This window comes from Stenella coeruleoalba, assembly GCF_951394435.1.
Source record: "Stenella coeruleoalba genome assembly, chromosome: 5".
NCBI lineage: Eukaryota > Metazoa > Chordata > Mammalia > Artiodactyla > Delphinidae > Stenella > Stenella coeruleoalba.
The window spans coordinates 68,229,624-68,253,522 of record NC_137150.1 but is presented as its reverse complement, the minus strand read 5'-3'; the positions used below and the strand labels follow the sequence as shown (position 1 = coordinate 68,253,522).

The 23,899-nt window shown below is 37.7% G+C and overlaps 1 protein-coding gene across 2 annotated transcripts in view; it reads right to left on the bottom strand.

The window, feature by feature from the left end:
* The window catches only part of CCDC50 (coiled-coil domain containing 50), a 64,415-nt gene that overhangs the window by 7,742 nt on the left and 32,774 nt on the right, over nt 1-23,899 (bottom strand). Inside the window, exons 5-10 of one of the 2 annotated variants that reach the window (XM_079923281.1) lie at nt 18,231-18,348; nt 13,292-13,819; nt 6,334-6,449; nt 5,858-5,902; nt 5,628-5,732; nt 3,351-3,430 (exon numbers count right to left, since the gene is read on the bottom strand). In XM_079923281.1, the coding sequence (XP_079779407.1) occupies nt 3,351-3,430; nt 5,628-5,732; nt 5,858-5,902; nt 6,334-6,449; nt 13,292-13,819; nt 18,231-18,348 (992 nt within the window). The remainder of the gene's footprint in view (nt 1-3,350; nt 3,431-5,627; nt 5,733-5,857; nt 5,903-6,333; nt 6,450-13,291; nt 13,820-18,230; nt 18,349-23,899) is intronic. The other variant, XM_079923282.1, reaches the window with a different exon arrangement.

The following is a 23,899-nucleotide window of genomic DNA, read 5'->3' as shown; positions in this document are numbered from 1 at the left end:
GTAACATAACACTTGGCAGGGACAGCTGAGACAAAGCAATCTGACTCCAGAATTAAGAAAGTTAATTAAAGAAGTAACTTAGGCTCAAGAAAACAGGATTGGTAATCAGGGTGGCAGGCTCTATTTTGTACTCTTTTTAATACCCTCATTAGGTGACTGGAAACTGGAGAAACACAAGCCAACTGGTACTGTCAAAAAAACTCTATGTTGGGCTTCCCTGGTGGCGCAGTGGTTGAGAGTCCGCCTGCCGATGAAGGGGACACGGCTTCGTGCCCTGGTCCGGGAGGATCCTACATGCCGTGGAGCGGCTGGGCCCGTGAGCCATGGCCGCTGAGCCTGCGCGTCCGGAGCCTGTGCTCCGCAACGGGAGAGGCCACAGTGGTGAGAGGCCCACGTACCGCAAAAAAACAAAAACAATAAACTCTATGTTTATTGCCTCACCATCAACTCATCATCAAGGAAAGGGATGCTAAAGAGTGAAACAAAGTATAGGACACCAACGAGTTCTCTAGGATCCCCCCTATAAGGATAAACAAACGAATCTAGAATGCCCTCAGTTCTCTTGGTGTGCTGTTTTGTTCAATATTTGATTACACGGAGAACAAATCTTGCCTTATTGCTTCCAGGGGTCCTACCAAACTATTTGTTACACTGGAGACAGTTACTTCAGTTAAGGGTATTCATATCCAAAGTTGGAAAAATCCTGTTAACTAATAGTTTGTTCTACAGTTTTTGATGTATTAGGATTACTTGTTTCCAACTGCTCGTATGAAATGATTTGTATCTTTAAGCTAATAGTGATAAAGCCAAATATGCTTCAGAATTCACTCAAAATTCATTTCTTTAAGAAGCCCGCCTAGACACCTAGACTAGTTTAAGTGTCTCCTTATGCTCTGCTAACAACCTGTATTTTTCATCCTTAGCATTTAACACAATCATAATAGTTATTTGTATAATTATCTGTTTAGGTTATAAATTTCATAAGAGCAGGAAACAACTTTTTTTGACTGCTGCTTACTTTAGCTCTGGACAATTTATTAGGGTGCTCAATAAATACTTGATAAATGAGGAAAGGGAGACAAATATATTTCATATTCATAAGAATACTGTAGGAACTAAATGAGATTTATAAAATCCTTAAGTTTTTCTAAGGGAAAAATGCAAAACTAAAATACCAAGTAGTATTATTAATATACAATCCTAGAGTTAAAACAATTTGGAACTTGGGTTGAAACTTTTTCCAATTACAAAGAATTGGAATTAACTCAGATTGCCTACTGGTTCTCTATTTTTTTAGACTAGAAATCTTATAATAGACAATGCAAATGACTTTTAACCATGACTGTTACACTTAAGTAAACGTCTTGAACTAGCAAGCTCCATGTTTCTCAACCCTTGAAACCAGCTCTTTCTGTACAAATGGATAACTCAACTTCCACCATGATTAAATATGAAAGAGGAAACCGCAGACTCTAACCAGAAAGCATACCTTCTGGTATTAGTTGTATAAGATACCTATAATAAGATAATAGGCTTTAAGTTTTAACTATGAAAATATAGGTTTCATAAAATTCTTATTCATTTTTGTTTTGCCATATATAGTCTTTCTGCAAAAGCTATTTAAAGACAAACATTCCTCTTAATTCAATTCAGTTCTATTAGTCATAGGCCACTTCTCACTCATTTACAATAGCCATTTTTAACACAGGATCATTTGATTATTCATAATCAAATACATCAAATATTTTAAAGAGTACCTATTACATTCCAGAAACTTGTTTTCAACTTTAATAAATCCTTTAAATAGACATTCCAGACTGTTCTATCATAGGCTGTCAAAGTTATTCTAAAAAAGCCCAAGGTGCCAAGGTGTTCTAAAAGGCCCAAGGACTTCGAAGACTGCAAAATTACTAACTCTAAAGATGATTTTAATTCCCTTCATTAAAAAAAGCATAATATGCCACACCTATTTACCTACTGAGAACAGTTTAGTTACTTCTTATTTTCCTTGGCTGTTGCAGGGATGTAAATAAAGCTGAAGTATGTAGTTCTAAAATTTGCTTTAAAAGGCATTTGGCATGTGCAGAACTAAAAGCTGGAAGAGGAACCAATTTTATACAATTAGACAAACTACACTACTGTTGCCCTAAAAGCTTTGCAACCTGATATAATTTTCTGAAACGTATTTATCTTCTGAAAGCCCATGGATTTAAAAGTAGAGTATGGCATTTTAAGGACACTATATTCTCTTCAAGGAAACAAGTCTCGTAGTTTAAGCGTGAGCAATGAGTGGCAACAACAGTGTATACTTTTCAGTGTGATAAAATTTTTGTTTTAATAATTAATGAAGGGCTTCCCTGGTGGCGCAGTGGTTGAGAGTCCGCCTGCCGATGCAGAGGACACGGGTTCGTGCCCCGGTCCGGGAGGATCCCACATGCCGCAGAGCGGCTGGGCCCGTGAGCCATGGCCGCTGGGCCTGTGCGTCTGGAGCCTGTGCTCCGCAGCGGGAGAGGCCACAACAGTGAGAGGCCCGCGTACCGCAAAAAAAAAAAAAAAAAAAAAAAAAAATTAATGAATATATTATTAATAATCAGGACCAAAATACAAAGTTTCAATAATTTAGAGTTTTCAAAATATTAGATTTAGTGTTACTTTTGTCTTTTTCTATTTAATGCTCTCTCTTCCTCTTCCAATCAATTTCCCTTTGAAAATCAACAGAAAGAAATAAAGAAAAAATAAAGGTTGCTTCCCCAGAGACTTAAATGTTGAGAACCTGCAGTGGAAAAACAGCAGACGTTCCGTAACCATGACCTAGGACTGCTTGAGAGAAGTCAGAAAGTATACATAGCATAGCCACAGCTATTTGATCTAGTGGGATTTAGAACAATCTGCAATGACTCAAATGAGTATTTGCCTAGGACGTTGAGACTCACAGAGAAATGAATTTAGGTGTATGTAAATGTCATGCACACACTAATGTGACCATGAAACTCAGAAAAAATTTAAAACCTGAGATTTTACTTAGGAAAATGGTTAATCTCATCCCTTCCTAGCTGAGGGCAGTCAATTCAGTGACTCCAGAGACAAGAACTTGGTCCTAACCAAAAGTACATCTTTCCTTCTATACCCCAGCTTCTGTAAAATTCTCCGTCTTCCTGATTTGCCTCGTTCAACCCAATTTAAAACCGAAAACAAAGCTTGAAAATAACCCTGCAAGACTTGATACCACCTTACAACTGCAGATTTCTGGATCTCCTTTCCAAGGAACAAACACTCTTTTCAGGCAGCCAACATCTCCTTACTCACCCCAAGATCAAGTTCCTCACTCCCTTTTTCAGGTGTCATCTTACCGTGCTGGCCTGTCATTCTTAGAATGGTGATGTTCATCACTCTCTCTTGACTTTGAGTGTGCTGATTTAGCTGTCTTGGGCTATGGGGAAAAAAAAGGAAAGAAAAGCACACACACATACAGAAAACAGCAAACAAACAGAGAAAGATTAGATTTATTAATTATCTAAATGATATGAAACTCTCCTTTAGGAATTTCAGGTTACTTACATCCAGTTGAGCAACTTAAAATATTTTTAAATACAGCCACTCAGAGACAAAAAAATATATAATCATGAAAGTGTGTTGCAGGTTTTCAGTACAGCCAGATGAGTGGGCTAAACACACACAAACACGATCCCCCATAGAGATGCGCTTGGCCACCCATTATTAACAGAACAGCTGCACAGCAGCTGAGGAGAGCTATAACTGATCAGGACCCTATCACGCCTTCCAGGGACAGACGCCCCTCCCCCATATTCTCTGCCTTAGCTCCTCCCTGAAGTACCTAGGTAACAGTATCTGGTGCACATTTCCTGAGTGGTTTTACAGATGTGAAAACCCCCACCAAATGGAAGATGTTAACTACTTGATGACCATGAGCACACAGCCCCCAGGCCTTCTAAAAATGCTCTCCTGAAACCCACCGGGGAGTTCAGGCTTCTTGAGTACTAGCAGTCCCAGACTACTGGTAGGGGGCCTTACAGTAAACGCTGCGCTTTCCTTCCCCACAACCCAATGTCAGTAGAGTGGCTTTACTGCACATGGGTGAGCGGACCCAAGTTTGGTTCAATAACAGAACTGGCAGGACTCCCAGAGTCTGTGGAATCTAGCTTCATGCTCTTAAGCTTATTTCTGAACACCTGACTTAGGGATGGTAATTTTCAAGCTCAGAAACTAAGGCATATTCATGCCAACTTTTCCAGGAGAGAAACAATTCCAGCACCAGTTACAGAATCTAGAGATGACAGAAGTCCTGATACTGCTAGAAATGTGGTCTACCCCCTCTTCCTTTCCTGATTTGCAATCTTTAAAAATACCTACTCCCTCACAGTTAACAAAGAACCTGAGTAACTCCTGGTCAACTACTTATGGTTTAATTTATGTAACAGAAGCATTTGGGAACCCTTCTACCAAAATGAAATATGTCTGTTAGGAAAAATCATGCATTACTAAGAGAGTACAGGAGGGAGATAAATTAAATAATTAACATGCAAATAATATTTTCATCCGCTTTCAGACTCACAACTAGGTAACTGAGCAACAGGCAATAGTAGAGAGGTACTGTTATCATGCTTTCTCTGTCTTTGTTTTCCTCAAAACATGCTGAGACTGTGACAGGATCAGAGACCCAAGGGAGGATTTTGTTTGAGAGAGGGAGGGAAGGGGGGAGGGGAAGAACAGTGCTAAACATCAACCATATCATGGACACACACCCTGGCTCCATCCTTCCAGCATAGTACAAACTCCCTCCCTAAAAGCCTTTACTATATGAATTCTCACCCCCGCTCCTTTGTTGCTTTTCCATTTTGCATTTTTCAGCCAGCTTGACCTTGTATCTGTTAGCTGTCTATAGTTTATCTTCCTCTCTACATTACACATTATTCTGGGGAAAATCTATCTTTGTCTTTCCCTGTAAGTCCGGAGTGGTCCTTTGCACACAGTAGCTAATGAGTAAGATCTGTTCAACTAAACTTGCAATCACCATATACAACAATTAGATTACAGGAGAATGAACAGCAGTCGCTGACTATTCTGTCTACTATTTCTGATTAACGAGGGGATGCTTACAGTTCAAGCTCACGCTAGAGGGTTTCATATGCAATGATTGCTGGTGATAAGAATGGCCGTCAGTCTGCCATGGGTCAAGTGATGTCAGAGGAAACAGAGACACCTGCACATGATCAAGGAGGAAAGGCAGTATACGCAAACAGGGAAAGTTGAGAGAAGAAGAGAAGGGCACTGTGGAAATTTAAGAGCAAGTGAAAACACTACATTCTCCTGTAAGGCAAGCATAGTAAACCTAAGATTGCTCATGGCCAGAGGCACCTACCTGCATCTCAGCTGGTCTTAAAATGAAGGACATGAGTTTTCCGACCTTAGCAGTAACTTTTTACATAGTTACTTTGAAGAATTCAATATGATTTTTCATGGTGAATCTGACTTTACAAGTCAGATTCACATATGCAATACAGATAATTTGTATATCCTAAATATATTTGTGAGCTTACCCTAAAACAACGTCTCCCCATTTCAGTTCTAATTGTATTTCTAGTTAAAAACAAACAGACAGACCCTACCTTCCACTCGGGGTCATGCTTTCTTTTGTCCAAAGATGATTTCTCCCGTTCCCTGGCTTTCTTGTAAGCTTTCTTTTCTTCAGCCATTAGAAGTCTAGCGATTTCCTAAACAAAGTCCAGTCAATATCACTGATTGCAAAGTTGCAGGTAGAAAATTGGGATAAATTGGGATAAAAACTGGGATATTTCCAAAGAATATCAGCTAAACAAATTAACTAACACGAACTCACCTCATCCTGAGCTACCTGAGCTGCTCTCATGTCCACCTGGGTAGCCTACGGTATAGAAAATACAAAAAAGTATAATTTAATTGGAATCTGTGTTGTCCATTTAAAAAAAAAATCTTCATAAAAATAAATTGGTATTTGAAACTAGTGGTGATTAACACCCCTGAAGATGATAATCAGTTGGTATACTTTTGTTAGCCAGAGCAGGGTCTATTTTTATCAAATTCTACAGTGGATTCTTAGAGAATTATCAGAACTCAATAAAGGAGAGACAGGGATATGGAATTCTGTTGCTAATGCTTACTCGGTGAGTACAACTGGACACGTTATTCCTATTGTCTTGATATTTCCACCCATAAAAAAGGTATCAGTTTCTTGACAGAGAGAGGACTATAATGCCTATTATATAATGTCGAGATTGATTCAATTCACAAAAAACCCACTAATTCACCTAAAATTCTGTATAAAAGGTTGCTCACCAAAATTTCTTCTTCTTGCAGTTTTCTGGCAATTTCAGCATCATTCCATTCCTGATCCCTGTTGGTCACTCGTGATGGAGTAGAGACCACTTCCTTCATCCCTCTGGGCTTCATTCCTAGAAAAAGCTCGGTGCAGTAAGGCTACTGAGTGTGTTTTCTGAAAAGTGGCAAAATTTATGATAAAGAAATTTTTCTTCAGTATCTAACAGTGACAATACTGCCTCCACTCTAAAATTCAACGTAGGGTGTGCTGGAAATCATTGTTTCCCCTAGGCATGCAAGACGTGATACAGGTAATCCACACATTTAAAACAAAGTTACCCACCCAAACCTGCTGGGTAAAAACTGCCCTCTCACATAGTTTCTCCAGCAGTAGAAAATCATACAAGGAACTGTAAGTGAAGCTTTTGCAAAACAGGAAGTGAAAAAAGATTAAGTCCCTGAAATAAAAAGAATTTAGAGAAAAGCAAGTTATTTGGAGTTTTAAAGAGACTAAACTGTCAAGGCTGGAGGAGATGAGAGGCTTTCCATCTTTTTACCTCGGCCCTGCACACCTTACTTCCGAGGGAACAGAAACAGCATCACCTGTGAGTTATGTGACAGTCCCTATTAACCAGTCAGTGGTCCTGCCAAGTGGCTTCTGCTCTTATGGCCTCCAAACCCACTTGCTTCAGAGCTTTCCTATAGCTCTGATCAGCTTAACGTTGCTGAATTTTACGCAAGATGTAACGTAAGTGAAATGTCAGAGAGCACAATGACCTTAGAGTTCTATTGTTCTAAGAAGAAAGGAACATGGGGACTGGTATGGAATTTTGGCTTTTTACTTTGAAATTTTATAAGCAGCATATATTCCTTTTATAACTTTCAATTAAGTGGTAAATGCTAGTGGTTATTCTAAAATTGTGGGTGTTTCCTTCTTTGTATCCTTTATAAATTACACTTATTCAAAAATGTGACTGTATTACATTCAAAAATAATAAAAAATTTTAATGCAGTGAATAAGATTAACCATCTGGAATAGCGACTTTCAGTAAATGGATTACTAAAGGGAGAAAGAAAATTTACTCCTAGTTGCCTATTTCTTTACATTAGAGGTTCTCAATCATGTCTATATATTATAATCACTTGGAGTACTTTACATACACATGAAAATTTTTGATCCAAACCCCTGAGATTCTAATATAAGTAGCCTGGGTGAGATCTGGCCTTTGTTAGTTTATTTTAAATCTTACCAGTTGATTCTTAATTGCAATTACCATTAGAACTACTAGTTTGGTGTATTATGTCCATCAAATTAACTGTACACGAATATAACTTTTATCAAAATGCCTCAGCACATGATTCACTTGCTTTAAACAAAAGAGGAAAAAGGAAAGAAAATGATACAACTAAATTCTGGGCAAATGAAGAGTTTAAATTATCTGATGAAGCCTCTTTTTGAACTTTAAACCTAGCTTTGTGGTAAATCCAAAAGCCACAGACTCATCTGCCTTTCCCCAAATAAAGACTATTAAACCTGGCTTTCTTACCTTCAGGTCTATTAGCACCTGATTACCCAGAATTACAGAATCTACTTCAACTTCACATTATCTCTAGAGCTACTGAATCTTATGCTAAGCTGGGCTGGTTTTAACGCAGACTTCTGAGTGGTCTGGGACAGTCAGGAAACAGTGGTATAGTCACTCCCAAGAGTAGATAAAACTCCTTGAGTTATGTTTAGCTTAGTCATAACTAGAAGGGAAGATTTCAGGGAAAAATAAGTAAAATTAGATAGGGAAGTTGGCATTGGGAAAAGTCAGTGGACAAGATAGGTTGCTATACCATATGCCCTCCTACAGAAATGGCCCTTCCACGAGCAACCCAAAGCCTAGCTGAGGACGACAGGGGAGATCACACTTATGCCCTGCTCTTTCAATTTTGCCATCTGGGGAAAGAAGTACAATGGAAATGTGCTCAGATTTCGAGAACTAAACTTTCTCCACTACTATGCCTCCTACTCTACACCACAAGATTAACTGAGAAAATATTTTGTTTTAATATCAATCAAAGATGCTTGGAAGGCATTCAAATGAAACAGTCAAACAAAGAGTCTTATTTGGTTTGAAAGGTGTTAAGACTGTGACCTCTTGGCAGTTAAAAAGAGAATTACACATGGGAATTCCCTGGCGGTCCACTGGTTAGGACTCCGCACTTACACTGTCAAGGGCTCGGGTTCAATCCCTGGTCAGGGAACTAAGATCCCGCAAGCCATGCGGCATGGCCAAGAAAAAAAAAAAGAGAGAGAGAGAGAGAGAATGACATATAGATCAGTGGAACAAAACAGAGAGCCCAGAAATAAGCCCATGCATATATGTTCAATTAATTTATGGCAAAGAAGACAAGAATACACAATGGAGAAAGGACAGTCTCTTCAGTAAATAGTGCTGGGAAAACTGGACAGCCACATGCAAAAGAGTGAAATTTGACCACCAACCTATACCATACACAAAAATTAATTCAAAATGGTTTGAAGACTTGAATATAAGACCCCAAACAACAAAACTCCTAGAAGAAAACATAGGCAGTAAGCTTCTTGACACTGGTTTTGGAGATGACTTTTTGGATTTGACACCAAAAGAAAACTCAACAAAAACAAAAATAAGCAAGTGGGACTACAACAAACTAAAAAACTTCTTCACAGCAAAGGAAACCATCAACAAAATAAAAAGGCAACCTACAGAATGGGAGAAAATATTCACTAGTCACATACCTGATAAGGAGCTAACATCCAAAATATATAAAGGACTCATACAACTCAACAGCAAAAACACAATCTGATTAAAAAAATGGGCAGAGGATCTGAATAGACATTTTTCCAAAGAAGACATACAGATGGCCAACACATACGAAAAGGTGCTGAACATCACTAATCATCAGGGAAATGCAAATCAAAACCACAGTGAGGTATCACACCTCACACCGGTTAGAATAACTATTATCAAAAAGACAAGAAATAACAAGTGTTGGCAAGGATGTGAAGAAAAGGAAACCCCTGTGCACTGTTGGTGGGAATGTATATTGGTACAGCCACTATGAAGAACAGTACAAAAGTCCCTCAAAAATTTTAAAAAAGTTAGAACTATCATACAATCCAGTAATTTCACTTCTGGGAATTTATCTGAAGGAAATGAAAACACAAACTCAAAAAGATATATGCACCCTGTGCTTACTGCATTATTATTATTTACAATAGCCAAGACGCGGAAACAACCTAAGTGTCCATTGATGGATGAATGGATAAAGAAAATGTTAGATACATACACACACACACACACACACACACACACACACACACACACAGAGGAATATTATTCAGCCATAAAAAAGAATTAAATCTTGCCATTTATGACAACAGGGATGGACCCTGAGGGCATCATGGTAGGTGAAATAAGTCAGAAAGAGAAAGGCAAATACTGTACGATTTCACTTATATGTGGAATCTAAAACAAAACAAAAAGTCCTGAGCTCAGAGATACAAAGAATAGATTTGTGGTTGCCAGAGTGGGGGTTGGTGGGGTGGGCAAAATGGGTGATGAGAGTCATAAGATACAAACTTCCAGTTATAAAATAAATGTCATGGGGATGCAATCAACGTACAGCATGGAGACCGTAAGTACTGCATTGCATATCTGAAAGTTGCTAAGAGAACAGATCCTAAAAGTTCTCATCACAAGAAAAAAATTTGTAATTATGTATGGTGACGGATGTTAACTAGACTTATTGTGATCATTTTGCAATACATACAAATATACACTTGAAAGTAATATAATGTTATATGTCAACTATACCCCAATAAAAACAAACAGTTCTATTTTGAGGTAATATCTCTCTAGGTCAAATATTTAGAGGGAAAAAGAAGAGTTTATTTGAACTCTTGATATATCTTTGGAACTTGCACGTCTCATAAGTAGAAAATTTCTACAGCCTGGAATACTAGATTTCTGGACCGACAGAACTGCCCATTAAATGCAGCATACTCCGTACCAAAGGTGAAAAGAGCTTTTGTAAGTATGTAATGAGGAACTTCAGATAGTACCGTGTAAGGCTGTCATTACAGAAAACAGAGATGCTCTAAAATGTTATTAAACATAGTTAATTCAAAGAAATTACCAAGATGGCTGCCCTCTTTTTGGAAACCCAAACATAATTTGGAAACCAGCTTTCAAAAAACCAGGTGGACCATACTTTCAAGAGTTCCACGTTCATTTCTTAATCAAATTCTTGCTTATCTTTTTCCGTTCATCATTCTCCAGTCTGAGGACACAAGAATCTCCCTCAATAAACACAAACAAAGCTTACCTTTCAAGAAATTCTGATAAAATAAAACTGTTAAAAATACTGGTACTCAAGATAAACTTATCCCAAACTATGGAATAAGGTAATCTGATGACACGTGGATCCTGATACCATTCAAGAGTATTTTGTAATAAGCCATTCTGACACTTGGGGAATATCATAGCAGCATGGTGTTTAATGGCTCTGAGAGGCTGGAAGTTGACCGGCAGAAAATTAATAAGCTGTTGTAATTTAATAGCTCAATAGAGGTGTTTACCCCCAAAGGTGGTATAGATTTACTGCCCTTTAGAAAGTTAACCAATCTTATATTTAAGTTAGCAATTTTATTCTGTGTTCCATTTTCAACCAATTATAAAACCATGTCCTGGGCTTCCCTGGTGGCACAGTGGTTGAGAGTCTGCCTGCCAATGCAGGGGACGCGGGTTCGTGCCCCGATCCGGGAAGATCCCACGTGCCGCGGAGCGGCTGGGCCCGTGAGCCATGGCCGCTGAGCCTGGGTGTCCGGAGCCTGTGCTCTGAAACAGGAGAGGCCACAACAGTGAGAGGCCCGCGTACCGCAAAAAAACCCAAAACAAAACAAAAAACAAAACAAAAAACCACGTCCTGCAGATCAATGCTCTTAGAACTAGCTCTTTGCTGTCCTGCTAGTTTCTTCATTATTAAGTTAAATAAAACTTTGGCTTATGCTAACAACTTTAAGAACTGTGCTTTCACAACAGCCACCAGTAATAGACACCAGTATCTAATAATTATATTTTAATGTATCTTCTGACCTATTCTGGGTAGGTGGGGGGGGAAAGGCATCGCAAATTCAGACGCCTACAGGGCCCACGTCGGTAAAGTTTGCAAAGTAAGTTGAATATAAAATGACAGACGCTAGCAGCTATGTTGTAGCCATTTTAGTAGCTGCCTAGTCACACTGTTTTTAAACCCTTATGCTATTAAAATAAAACAGACAAAACATTTGCCTATAACTCCAGTACTAGGGCCTGTGAGTCAGTGTTTGTTTCATATTAGTTCCACCCTTTCTAAGCCTGTTTAAGATACCCTCAAGTGTACTGAAAGCCATAAAGATTTAACCAGCCCTCAGAGCACACTTAGGAGGTTGGAGTCACAGAATCAGAAATGCAGAGGTCGATGTAATCACCATTCCTCCCCGGTATCTTTTGGACTCCAACATGTCTTTCTAAATCTGGATCCAGTGTAACTTACTCATAAAGCCTACTCCACGTAGATTTTATCACTTCCTCCTCTACTGCCCCACAGCTCTTTGTTAAAAGTATATCAAATTTGCAACTGTTTGTCTACATATCCATCTTTTTGGCTTGACTCATGAAACTTCTGAGGCTCAGATCCAAGCATCCATCCCCAAACATAAAGCCTGAGGCAAGAATATTTGTGGCAGACACTCATTTGGCTTGCTGAACTGAATTTTCATTTTCTTTATCACCAAGTCCTTTAAAAACTTAAGGACTAACATGATAGGAAGAGATAACATGAAAGGAGGAACCAAAAGGATCAACCTGAACCTGCAATCTAGAAACTACTTTCCAGACCAGAAGTAGAGGTTGGCTGGGCAACAGTAATGGAAGTTAAGTAAGAACAGTCATCTCCTTGGTACTTTTTTCCCCAATAATCCTCGTATCTCTGGAAAACTTCCATGAGAGCAAAACACAACTAGGGAGATGAGTACGGTCTAATTAAAACACCAGACAGTGCAGTACTATGACTTGCAGTGGTACAGCCACACGGAAAACATCACAGTGGCAGTTTCCAGACAAGAAGAGAGAGAACCATTACTATGTCAGTGACAGACTTCAGAGTTAGGCCTCATGGATGCCAGAAATTTGAGGTTTAACACTAATGTTCACCTCGTTCTTATGTAAGTACCAAGAACTCACCTCATATTGGCACTTCAGAACACCAACTGTAGAGTTAGAGTTGAAGATGGTTAAAGCACAGGAAGGAACTCAAGGCGATTGTTTTCAAACTTTAAGTACGTGAGAATCACCTCCTGGTCTAAAACAAACCCGAATTGCCATGTTGCACTCCAGAGATGATAACATATGTAAGACCCAGACATCTGAATTTTTAGGAAATAGCCCAGCTGATTCTGATGAAAACAAACTTGAAGCTCACTATTTGAAAAACGCTATCTTAAGAGATTGCCTCTCCCATCTCTCACTTTAGAGCCGGGAAAGAGGAGGTCAAGAAAATCCAGTACTTCCAGCCCCGCAGGTCTTCTAGTTAGGCAAATACTATGAAGGTGGTGTTCCTAAACCTTCTGGGTTCACTGAATCAAAACCAGAAACTCAAGAGCATTGCTTTGGCATCAGAATCTCTGATATATGGTCTTGGCAAATTAAAAATTGTATCTGGGATGGGTACCTCCACTGCAACCTGGAGCTGGAAGAATGTTGTAAGGAATGAGTGTATTCTCTTAGAAGGCAGAGATTTGAGATTAAGTGAATACCTTTTTGTAATATTTGGCTCCAGGATTTATTTCCAAGCCAGGAGCACAAGCCAGAGAGAAAGGACAGGTTGTTTACGATGCTTATTAAATACAGTTGTTTGTGTGTATATACATGATACCAGAACTTCCAACGAGGCTGCCCTTTATTACCTGCATCATGGAGTTGGTGCCGCGCCTCACTCTCTGAGATGGGAGGAGCCCTGGGCCTGTGCTTCCTCTCTCTGTGCTCACCTTGCCCATGGTTGCTTCTATATACAGCTTCCTGGCAGTGAAGCCCCGCCTTCTGTGAGGCCTTGGGAGAAAGTTGGTCTTGGTGCCTGGACTGTTTTTCCCAATTCCGAGTTCGATGTCTATGGTTAGCCTCCCAGTCTTCCGATTCAGTGCTCAGAAACACCTCACCACTGATCTTGGGGAGAGGAGGTCTTCGGAGCCTCTCATGACCAGATCGTTTCCTTTCAGGCTGCTCAGTGTTAATTCGGGGATCGTCCCTCGTTTTACCCAAGCTAGAGGACGAAAGAGGTTTCTCTGATGAACGATGCTCCTCCAGTTCTTCCAAGTTCTCCTGTGGAGGTTTCGATTTCTCCTTTCTCTGCTTCACAGTCTTTTCCTCACTTTGGAGTCTATAAGACTTTGAGAAGCCAGAACCCAACTCCCTTGCCCTCCTTGACCGTGGCTGGTCTGAGCGGAGGTGGAGGAATGTGAAAAATAGAAATGCAAGTTAACTTCATGAGTGTGAACTCACTACAGGACAGAGACAGGGCCCAAGTTTAACATATTTTAAAATGAAGAGGATTACGTTTTCAATTTAACAAACTGAAACGAAGGGATGAGCATTTGCTGGAATGGTCCATGCGTACATGAAGGATTCTGGGTACATAGCCAGAAAGGTAGAAAACTAAAATGAAAGTAAGCGAAAAAAAGTAAATCTGAAAGAAGAGCTTGATCATGATTAGCGAAGAGTTAACACATACTTTAATATTTGCCAATAACACAAATTCTAGTCATTAAATGTTTAATTCTATTTATAAAACCAATTTGGAACTAGTATATGGGGGGAAAGTGAGAGCTGAAGGAGTCTTATAAAACAGAAAAAGAATTAAGCTTTGTGATTCCAGTCAGAGACTTTCAAATATTCTTATTGGAAATAACAATAAATCTAGGTCAGAATATTGCTAATTTCTACTCAGTCCACTAGAGTGATGAGCCACAGATTTTTGTATTCCTCTGTCCTTTCCCCATAGGTGGCCAAAGCCAACAATCCCAGCCATGTTACGGTTCAGTGTGGAAGAAGAGGGAGTAAAGGAGAATTTTAAGTGAGTAAATGACCATATTATCTTTGGATAACTCTGTTCCTAATCTTACTTAAAATTTTTCAGAGGAAAAAAATTAAAAAGAGATGCCATAACAGAATACATAAAAAAGAAGTCACTTCCTAAATACATTTCAAAAACTTCATGATATTGTTTTCTGGGTATAAAAATACAATATGTGCTAAATATACAAGTCCCTAAGTTTAACACAAACTGCAGAAACAGCACACAGATGGGTGCTTTTTTGTCAGGTCTCATTTAAGAACAAGCAAACTGTGAAAACAAAGGAAGTAAATTAACAATGCACATTGCAAGAGCGTATTTATTTTAACATTTTCTAAGACTTTTACTTTAACTGGGAAGTAACAAAAAGAAATCCTAATTCTGTGGAAAATTGCTAAGATAGCCAAGATTCCCTATTGGAATTAGTCACTCGCTGAACTGCTTTTGAAACAGCTACCGTAATTGGGTGGGATGTAGAAAAAATAAACGACCATAAACTTCCTTAGTTATTACGGGTTTTGTTTGCTTGTCTTGGGTTTTTTGCTTTTGCTAAAGTGTGTTATTGTTATCTAATGAAGGAACAGAGGTGGGGAGGTGTGTTATATGTATCTCTTATGCCATAAGCTTCCACTAAAAACTCCAAATTGTTTCCTCTTGAGCTTTCCAGAAGAAAAGAACATTTGCCTCAGAGATGACATCTAAATTAAAATCTGTCTTCTAAAAAGTCTGTAGAGGTATTTATCTTCATAATTTATGGAAAACTTATTTTTTACATAAGCAGAAGTGAAACAGAACAATTACTCTCTGTAATAAAATAAAGTATCTACTCTTTTAGCCAAACTGTTATTTTAGGAGTATCTTGACAGCTGAGAAAGAATCACTTCACTACTGCTGTGAATTAACATAATACTGACCAGCTACATAAATGATGACCCCAACTAGGAGACAATGGTTTAGTGTTAATACCTATGTTCCCACAGAAAACTGCAGAAGTGAAGCCTGCCTTTAAGCCCAAAAAGAGACAAGAAAGGTTTTGTTTTCAACATGGATTTGTCAAGTTATGACTGTTTTGTTTTTTATTTTTACTTCTTTCTAAAAAGTTAACAAATATTAGTAGTTTTACTTTAGGGAAGTGTGTTGCAAGAATTAGAACAGAGCTGTCACTATGTTTTCACAGAGTTGACAGGAAAAAATATTTATTGTGATCACTTGTGATATCTTTAAACCTGGGAAAGAAAAAAAAAAAAAGAGAGGGGGTGGAGGAATCTGTTTGAATCCTTTAAAACCCAGTTCAGTTAAGGACTGAGACTTTTATGTTTCTTGAGACCAAGTTATTTGGCAAATATAATTAACTTCCTTATAGCCAATACATACATACATACATATACATGTATATACGTATACATATATCTACACCCACACATATGTTTGCATATATATATGCATATATATATGTAAACATTTGATTTGTGTGCTTCCATGTTTGTCTTTCAAAATAAAATGATTTTTGTTTAAATAGACAAAATACTATGTAGTACACACATTACATTAATATATGTATAAATAATAGTACTTTAGAGTTCGTAAGTCTTCAGAAAAATTATGTTGTTTAATCTTCTCAACATCCATGCGAAGGATTTATTTTTAGAATCTCCATTTTAGAGATGAGAAAAAGGCTTAGAGTGATTCCAGTAGATAACTTCCTTAACATTACAATTTTTCTAAGGAATGGATGAAACGTGAATCAAGGTCTAATGACTCCAAAGACCATGACTTAAAGTCTCTAATATGCTTGCAATACAGGTAAGTGGCTTTGAAAAAAAAACATGGATTCATAAATGAATAAGATATACCATTTCAATCAATATAAATCTGACAGATGTTTGGGATAATTTCAGATTTGTAGAAAATCTATAAATGATTATTCTTAAAAGATTAATTTATTAAAGTTTAAGTAAAATGAAAGCTAAAACAACCACTTCTGTAATGATTTGCTGTGATTATTATAAGACAGACAAAAATCATATTGCGCGCAAAGAAGTACAATTAAAGAATATCCCTTATGTGTTGGGAAAGGACCACTGCAAAGAACGTAAGCCTGCTTTGTAAATATGAGCTGGACTGCAATATGGTTTCTGTGGAACTCAACTTAGTCTAACTCAAAGGCATATAAATGAAGATCACGTGCTCAGCGATATATCGTCTCCCAACAACAACACAACTGAAGAGAAATTCCAACAGTACTTTACAGGCACATGCTCAGAAGGTCATTGTTTTCTCTTACCAATCCCCCTCAACTCCAAAAAAGTAGCATATATGCCATTCTCCATAACTTTACAAAAGCAGCTAAATAGAGATTTGTAAAAATTTTAGGTGTCCCTGAAAATCCATGGAATTCTTAACATAGTCTAGAGAGATGAAACAGTATGTCAGCAGTCTGGTCAAAACCACCAGGCTTGAGTCCCAATTCAAGTTAGTATAAGGTTTTAATAGAGGAATGCTAAAATTAGTACTTTAGTGTACTTAATTTACTTACCACCCTAATGTTTTACGCCAGACCACAATTCTAAGATTTTAATTAAAGCTGACGAGTAACTCTTTACCTTCTGACCTCTAGTACAGAAAAATACGGCAATAATTTTTCTTTTTAAATGATGTACCACATTTGATTAGAAAGACCAGCATAAGGAAAATGGCTATCAACAAAGAGCTGAGCATTTTACATATGGAAGAACAACACGCCAAGCAATAAGTAGAGAATCAACCTGCTTACTGATTGTGTTATAGAGCTGAGCTCTACTGATTAGGATAGATTTAGAACACTGTGACTGCAAGACTCAAACTATAATAATCCTATCACCTACATATATGTATCTTTCATTCTACTCATCAAAGACAAATACCTACTTACCTTTTACAATGAAATTATAGAAGAGCAATTGACAATTAATTTTCAAGGGACTTGGGGATTACTGACCTTAAAATCTTTACTCTCTAGAAGCTGCTTTTAGATTTTATTTAGCTGGTATCCTAAGTATAGTCTCCAAGCTGAACTACAATAAATACAGACACTAAAAACCATAGGAAATGTCTTTCCTTTGACAGATCTTTAAAAAGGACTGAACAATATTTGTCAATACTCGTTTCCCAACACACTTTTAAGATAAAGATTCACCACCACCACAAGTGCCACCACCACACCATCACCACCACCACCACTGCAAAAGCAAGCACTAGAGAAGGGATCTCTCTATCTCAGAAATTTTTCTATATGGTAATCAAATAGCAAAGAAAGCATCAAGAGCAAAAAAGGAACAGAGAATCTTAAAATTCAATTTTGTCATCAGCAGGTTAACCCATTGGCCTAGGTTTAAAAGATACGAAGCATGGAAAAAAAGCTTTGGTATCCAGTAACTGATAAATGCTGTACCTCCTTTATTATTTGTGCCACTTTGCTGCTTCAAACAGTACTGTCCAGATTTCCTTGAGAAAGATCAAGCCCAGAGGCTCATATGCCACTTTTCCACACCCCAGTTTATGTGCTTAGAATGTAATACAACATTCCAATGCACGCCAAATTTTGCTAAACTATATTCAAGTTTTAACAGCCATAAAAATGGCTCTGGTCATCAAACTAAAGAACAGATGAATTTATTAGATAAGATAAAATTCCACCACAAATCTAAAGGGGCCCTAGGGTCACTTTACAGACAAATTTAAAGGGGTGTCTTGCAACTGAGTCTAAGGATAGAGTAGGTCATGATGCAAAAACTTACCTCCATCTTCATAAGAGTAACTACCACCATAAGCATTGGCTCCAGGGGACTCTGGAAAGTGTTTTTTTCGCTTTTTCTCTTCCTGTAACTCTTTTTCTTGCAAGAGTCGAGCTATGTCCTGCAAATACAAAGAGAAGGGAAATAAACATTACCAGAGAATGAACAAACTCCATACAGTGACCCTACAGGTCAATGGTTTGACATTCCACTGCCAGGCTTTTGTGGCTCTGCCTCCAGTTAGGCTCTCTAGACTTCCTGATATTAAGCTCCTTCTGTCCAAATGCCCCAGATGACTGCTCAATAGGAAGGGCACAAGATCCAGATGAGAGGGAAAGGTTTTTTTTAATTGAATTTAAATCTAACGTAACTTGAAGACATTCAAATGTAATGTTCCTAAAGGTGGCTATAGAACAGAATTTTTTAAATACATATTTATGGGCCCTTTTTCCAAGATGATGATTCACTAAGTCTGAATGAGGAAGAGTACCATAATCTATAAACTTTTATAAACTGTATTTACAATGTAATTTGAAAACTTTTTTAAAAGAATTTTTCAGTTGGTTCTCATTTAGCTTTGCATTAGAGGACCACCGTCTTAACTAATAAAAAAGAGAAAACAGTCTTCCTCCTGTCTCCCCTCTGCTCTATCTCCAGGCAAGTTTTTAGCAGTTACTGAGTGATGAGTAATAACATTCTGACTGCGTCCCCTAAACGATTACCGTCCCCCATGAAAACAAAGGTATATACAAATAGCTGCAATACAACTGAATTATAAATGCCTCAAAAAAGAGGGTAAAATGTCTATGGGAGCACAAAAGAGGGAATATTATTTCTACTCAAACGGATTAGTTCAAGGCTTTGCATTAATGTTAGGTTTTGAACAAAGCACTGGATTCCAACGGGTAAGGGAAGAAGAGAGAACAGCATCAGCAAAGTTATAAATATTTTAATGGGCATCAATCTAGGGAACAACCAATAGTCCAATTAGAACACTGGATGTGGGGTGTTACAGAGAAAGGTGAGGCTAAAAAACCAGGCAGAAGCTGAATCACAGGCGCCCCTTACAGACAATCTTAAGAAGTCTGGCATCTGTAATGTAAGGGATGAGGGGTTCCTAAAGGTTTTGAGCTAGAAAGTGACAGTGTTCTGAATTTGAAGATTATTTCTATGAAAGGCCCAAGGCTATAAAAGGCTATAAAAAGGCTATAAAATAGCACATAAACTTTATTCATGTACACTTTTTTGGAAAAAAGATCCCTAGCCATTATCAGATTCTTAAAGATCTTACAAATATGGCAACAATACTCACCGATGCAAATGATAATAATAGCCATAGGTAGTTTGAGGGGCTAACTTCTTTATATGTACAATGAGGAATATAAGATGTGCTCAGATGTAAATGGTGCAAATTTTGAGGCAAGAATTAATCACTATTCTTCTTTTTGCAATTTTCTGAATAAGCCAATGTGAAGAATATACTAAGACTGCAAGGCAAACAAAATTCATCTGAATGACTCAATTTCTCTTATATCACTGTAGCAGTAAGTTGGATTCTGAGGCTAGGTAAATTAGTAAACGTTATCCATATACTTGGCTTTTAATGCTCACAAAATAGCCTTACAAACCTGACTTTATGTTAAGTACATGCCTAAATTCAAACTTATAAATATACTATTAACATATATCCTTTAACTGATTTCTATGCTGGAAACTTCTCATAAGTCTGTAAAATATATACATATATATTTGATAAGTAATCCATGCAAAAGCACTCACAAAATACTGCAGCTCAGAATGAAAGGTAAAGAACACAGTCCCACTTAAAACACAAGTATAATTTTCATGCAAAGAGATCTGAATTTCTAATACTCTGATGGAAAAAAATCCCCTAAACCTAAAGAATATGATGATTTTCTTTTTCTCTTCCAGTTCAAGTCAGAGATGCTTTAGAGACACGGGGACAGAAACATTAACTACTAAAATGGATTTCTTTGGGCCTGAATTCTTTATCTGTAAAATAGCGTCTGAACTACTCAACCTTAAAGTCAAATGTCTTGACACCCTAATGCACCATTGTAATAAATCTGAGAGTGTTACCAGGTACCATCCCCTGTGCCAGGTTCATTCTGTTTGATGTCTTGCAAAGCAATATACCAGTCAGTTAGGAAAAGAGAGGGGCGTGACAAGATAATTTATTCTCCCCAAAGTAATACCTGTTACAGAATTTCCCAAATCCCTATTTATTTTACTGCACAAGTAGGAAGAAAATGTAAACACTTCCCTGAGTTGTCATGTTTACTAAGCACCCAACACTCATTTTCCTAAGTGGTTTGTTTTACTGGAAACAAAAAGTTTCCCTTGATATAACTGAATAACAATATAAAGGAAAATTACCAGGTCCAACTGCCAGTAGAAATTATTAAACTCTACTCCAGGGACTTTATAATTGCTTTGCTGCTACTGAATTTGGTCCTAATTAATACATAGTAATAAGCCTTCTCAATGTGAAGAGCCAAAGTTGAACCAAAGAGAAACAAAGGTGATGCCTCTTTTGTACAATGCATTAGCTAGTCAAAAGGAGGGCTTTTAACCGAGTAGAATAATAATAATCATAATGTGTCATGCACCTTAGCACCCAAACCCTGTGCTCTTTTAACCTCTCAGCTCTTTTCTGAGTAAGCTTCTTCTGTCTGAGAAGAACAGCTAGCTAGACTTGAGGAGTGAAAGGAAAATTGCTGCTATGTTATAAACCGTGGTTTAGCCCAAGTCAGTTTTCTTCGCTGCTCTCCAACATTACTGCACAATGGGTTTAGTGAGGCGATTTCAATATAAAAAATTTCCCCTGAAACAAGCTAAAGATGGCAATTATTAGTCACAATGCTTGGACGCAGCATAGTCACCCTTGACATAAACAACCTCCTTAGTCTTCAGCTTCCTTCCTGTTAAAGGTTAGTCCAGAACAGCATTTCTCAAGCTCTGTTTCTGAGAACACTGGTATCAAAAGTTTCTCCAAATAAACCAGACAGCATTCAATAGAAAAACATGTATTATATCCAACTCTTTAAACACATTAGCTCATTTTAACACTTTGATAAAAGAAAAGTAACCTGTTATCTTCCTGTAACCCAGGAATTTCCAAATTTATTTTGGGACAGATGCCTTTTTGTTACATAAAAAAATATAAACCTTATGAAACTAGTGTTCAATAAAACATAACTTGGGGAAAAAAATCTAAAAGAACTCATAAGCCCTTTTGAAGTCACATTCAATTATTTTTTAATTAATCAGGTAGACTTACTTTGGGTTAATACGTAGAAACAACTCTGTTGCATACAAGACTTTCTAGTAAATACATTTATTGAAACAACACTCAACTCTGGAAAACTGGAAGCTGTGAGCATAAGTAAGGGCACAGGTAAGGATCCCTGGAACGCTAGAGGAAAGTTATTTTAAGAAAAACATAGATTTACTGATTCCCTTCAATGGGTCAAACATTCTGCTAGAGACCTCCTATAGGGAAACAAGATATGTGGTCAATATCGTTAATGTTCTTATCTATTAAGTGCTAGAAGAAAAGTGATTAACCTAATGTAAGACACGCAAAGATGAGCGCTCTGAGAGAAGCATTCATACAATCAAGGTGCAATGGAGCCCAGAGGAACCCCATGCATCTTTCTCAAGCAGAAGACAAATTACTGAACTGTGGTGCTGGATCCCTTAGGGTATTTTTATGGTTTATATGATTTTATATCAGGGTTACTTCCCCCTTAAAGTTTTCACCTCTATCATACAATAGTACTGGGATTCAAAATGAGAAAATCTTGGGTATAAAGACAAGCTAAAGGAGATCTGAAAATGTGATTGTCAAATGACTGTCAGAAGAACAAAAAAAAGGAAGCCATTCCATTAGATTGCTAAATTTCTTTTATTAACTAGCGATTAATATATTAACATCTAACTCAGTAGGGAACTCAAGCAGGAATAATCCCAAAAGGGTTACTCTATAAGACCAGAAAAAGAGGGTAACACCAATTCCGTTGCTATAAAAACATCAGTATAACTAGGATAAAAAGAGAGAAGAATTTTCTCAACCAGAAGAAACCCACTCACTCCCCGTCTGGCTATATATGTATAAACCTATTTCTAAAGTGCCAAAACATAGGAAAAAATTTCAGTTGCTAAAATTATTATTATCTGAGCTATTCTCTAGATATTACCAACTTATATAAATATTTTTTTAGAACACAAATTACTAATGACCTTAAGAATGCTATGAAAAAGTTCCATGGCTCACACTAGATTAATTTTTAATGTAAATTGGTTACTAAGTTTATCCCTGAACAGTTCACATTATAAACGGCTCCAAATTGTTGGACCAGTGCCACAGACTTTTCATAACATGGTTGGCCATGCTACTGTTTATTTACGCAAAAAAAAAAAAAAAAAGTTTTTCGCTAAAATAGTTTCACATTCACATATATTTGGACCTAGGTTCAAAGACACACATATGTATACATTCACACACAATTAGTTAAGAGTTTTATTTAAGAATAACTGAGTTAAATCAACTAAACACACATTTCTTGGCTTCATTAAACAACACTGACAAATGCTAAAGCTGTGACCAAAGAGAAAGATCCCAATAAAATTAATCCCCCCATATTAATCACAAACTCATACAGTCCAGTATTACCAAAGGCTACAAGCCCCTTCAACAGGGCACTGAGAGGAAGGAAGGAAGGAAGAGGGAAAGAGAGAAAAGAGGGAGGGAAAGGAAGGAGGGAGAGGCCACAATGCTGGTTAAGAATACAAAGGATCTTTTTTAAACTTTTCTACATCTGTCTCCCCAATGGAAATGCTACCTTCCTTACATCTGTGCTCTGTTAAAAAACACAATAAAATTATACCATAACAAAGCTAGACATGCTAATTCACCCACACGAAGTCGTATAACACTACTCAGGAACAATGTTGTTCAGAAAAAAATCTGTCCCAAGAGGAAAGGGGCCTTGGATTCTACATCTATTTTGGGGGACTAGGAACTACCCAAGAAAGTTGACCCCAAAAATCTCTAAAAGAGATTTGGGTGAAAATCCAGAGAGGAATTTTCCACAGCGCTGCCGTTCAGTAAGAACTCATTAGCTAGGCAGACTCTACAAGGAAGCAGAAGAGCATGGAGGCGGTGAGGAGGGGGGAGAATTCGGACAGTTGATGAGTAACAGGCAATGCAAAGTTGGACAGAAAAATCAGCACAATTGTCTTAGTCTCCCCTATTAGGCACCCTGGACTAAAATAAATAAGGATTATCATACATCCTTCAACATCAAACTTTACTAATGCAGATTTTGTTTATTTAATATTACAACATACTAGTCAGCTGGAAGTCACATTTTTCTACAACAGAAGAACATCTTGGCGGGACAGCCATCTAATCTAAGGCATCAGTGAAAAGTCAAAAAAGTCTGAAAGCAGTTTTTTAAAGGCTAGTCTCACTAAACGTCCACAACTGGATTTCTCATCTCTCACTGCACTGCACTGGGGAAGGGGGAACATTTCAGTAGGTCAAACAATAGTGGAAGGCAGTGTAGTAGGAGGGCAGCAAAGCACAAACTCCTGAAGATGCCTCAGATCAGACCACACTAGAACACACCTAAGCCTGTGTATTGTTT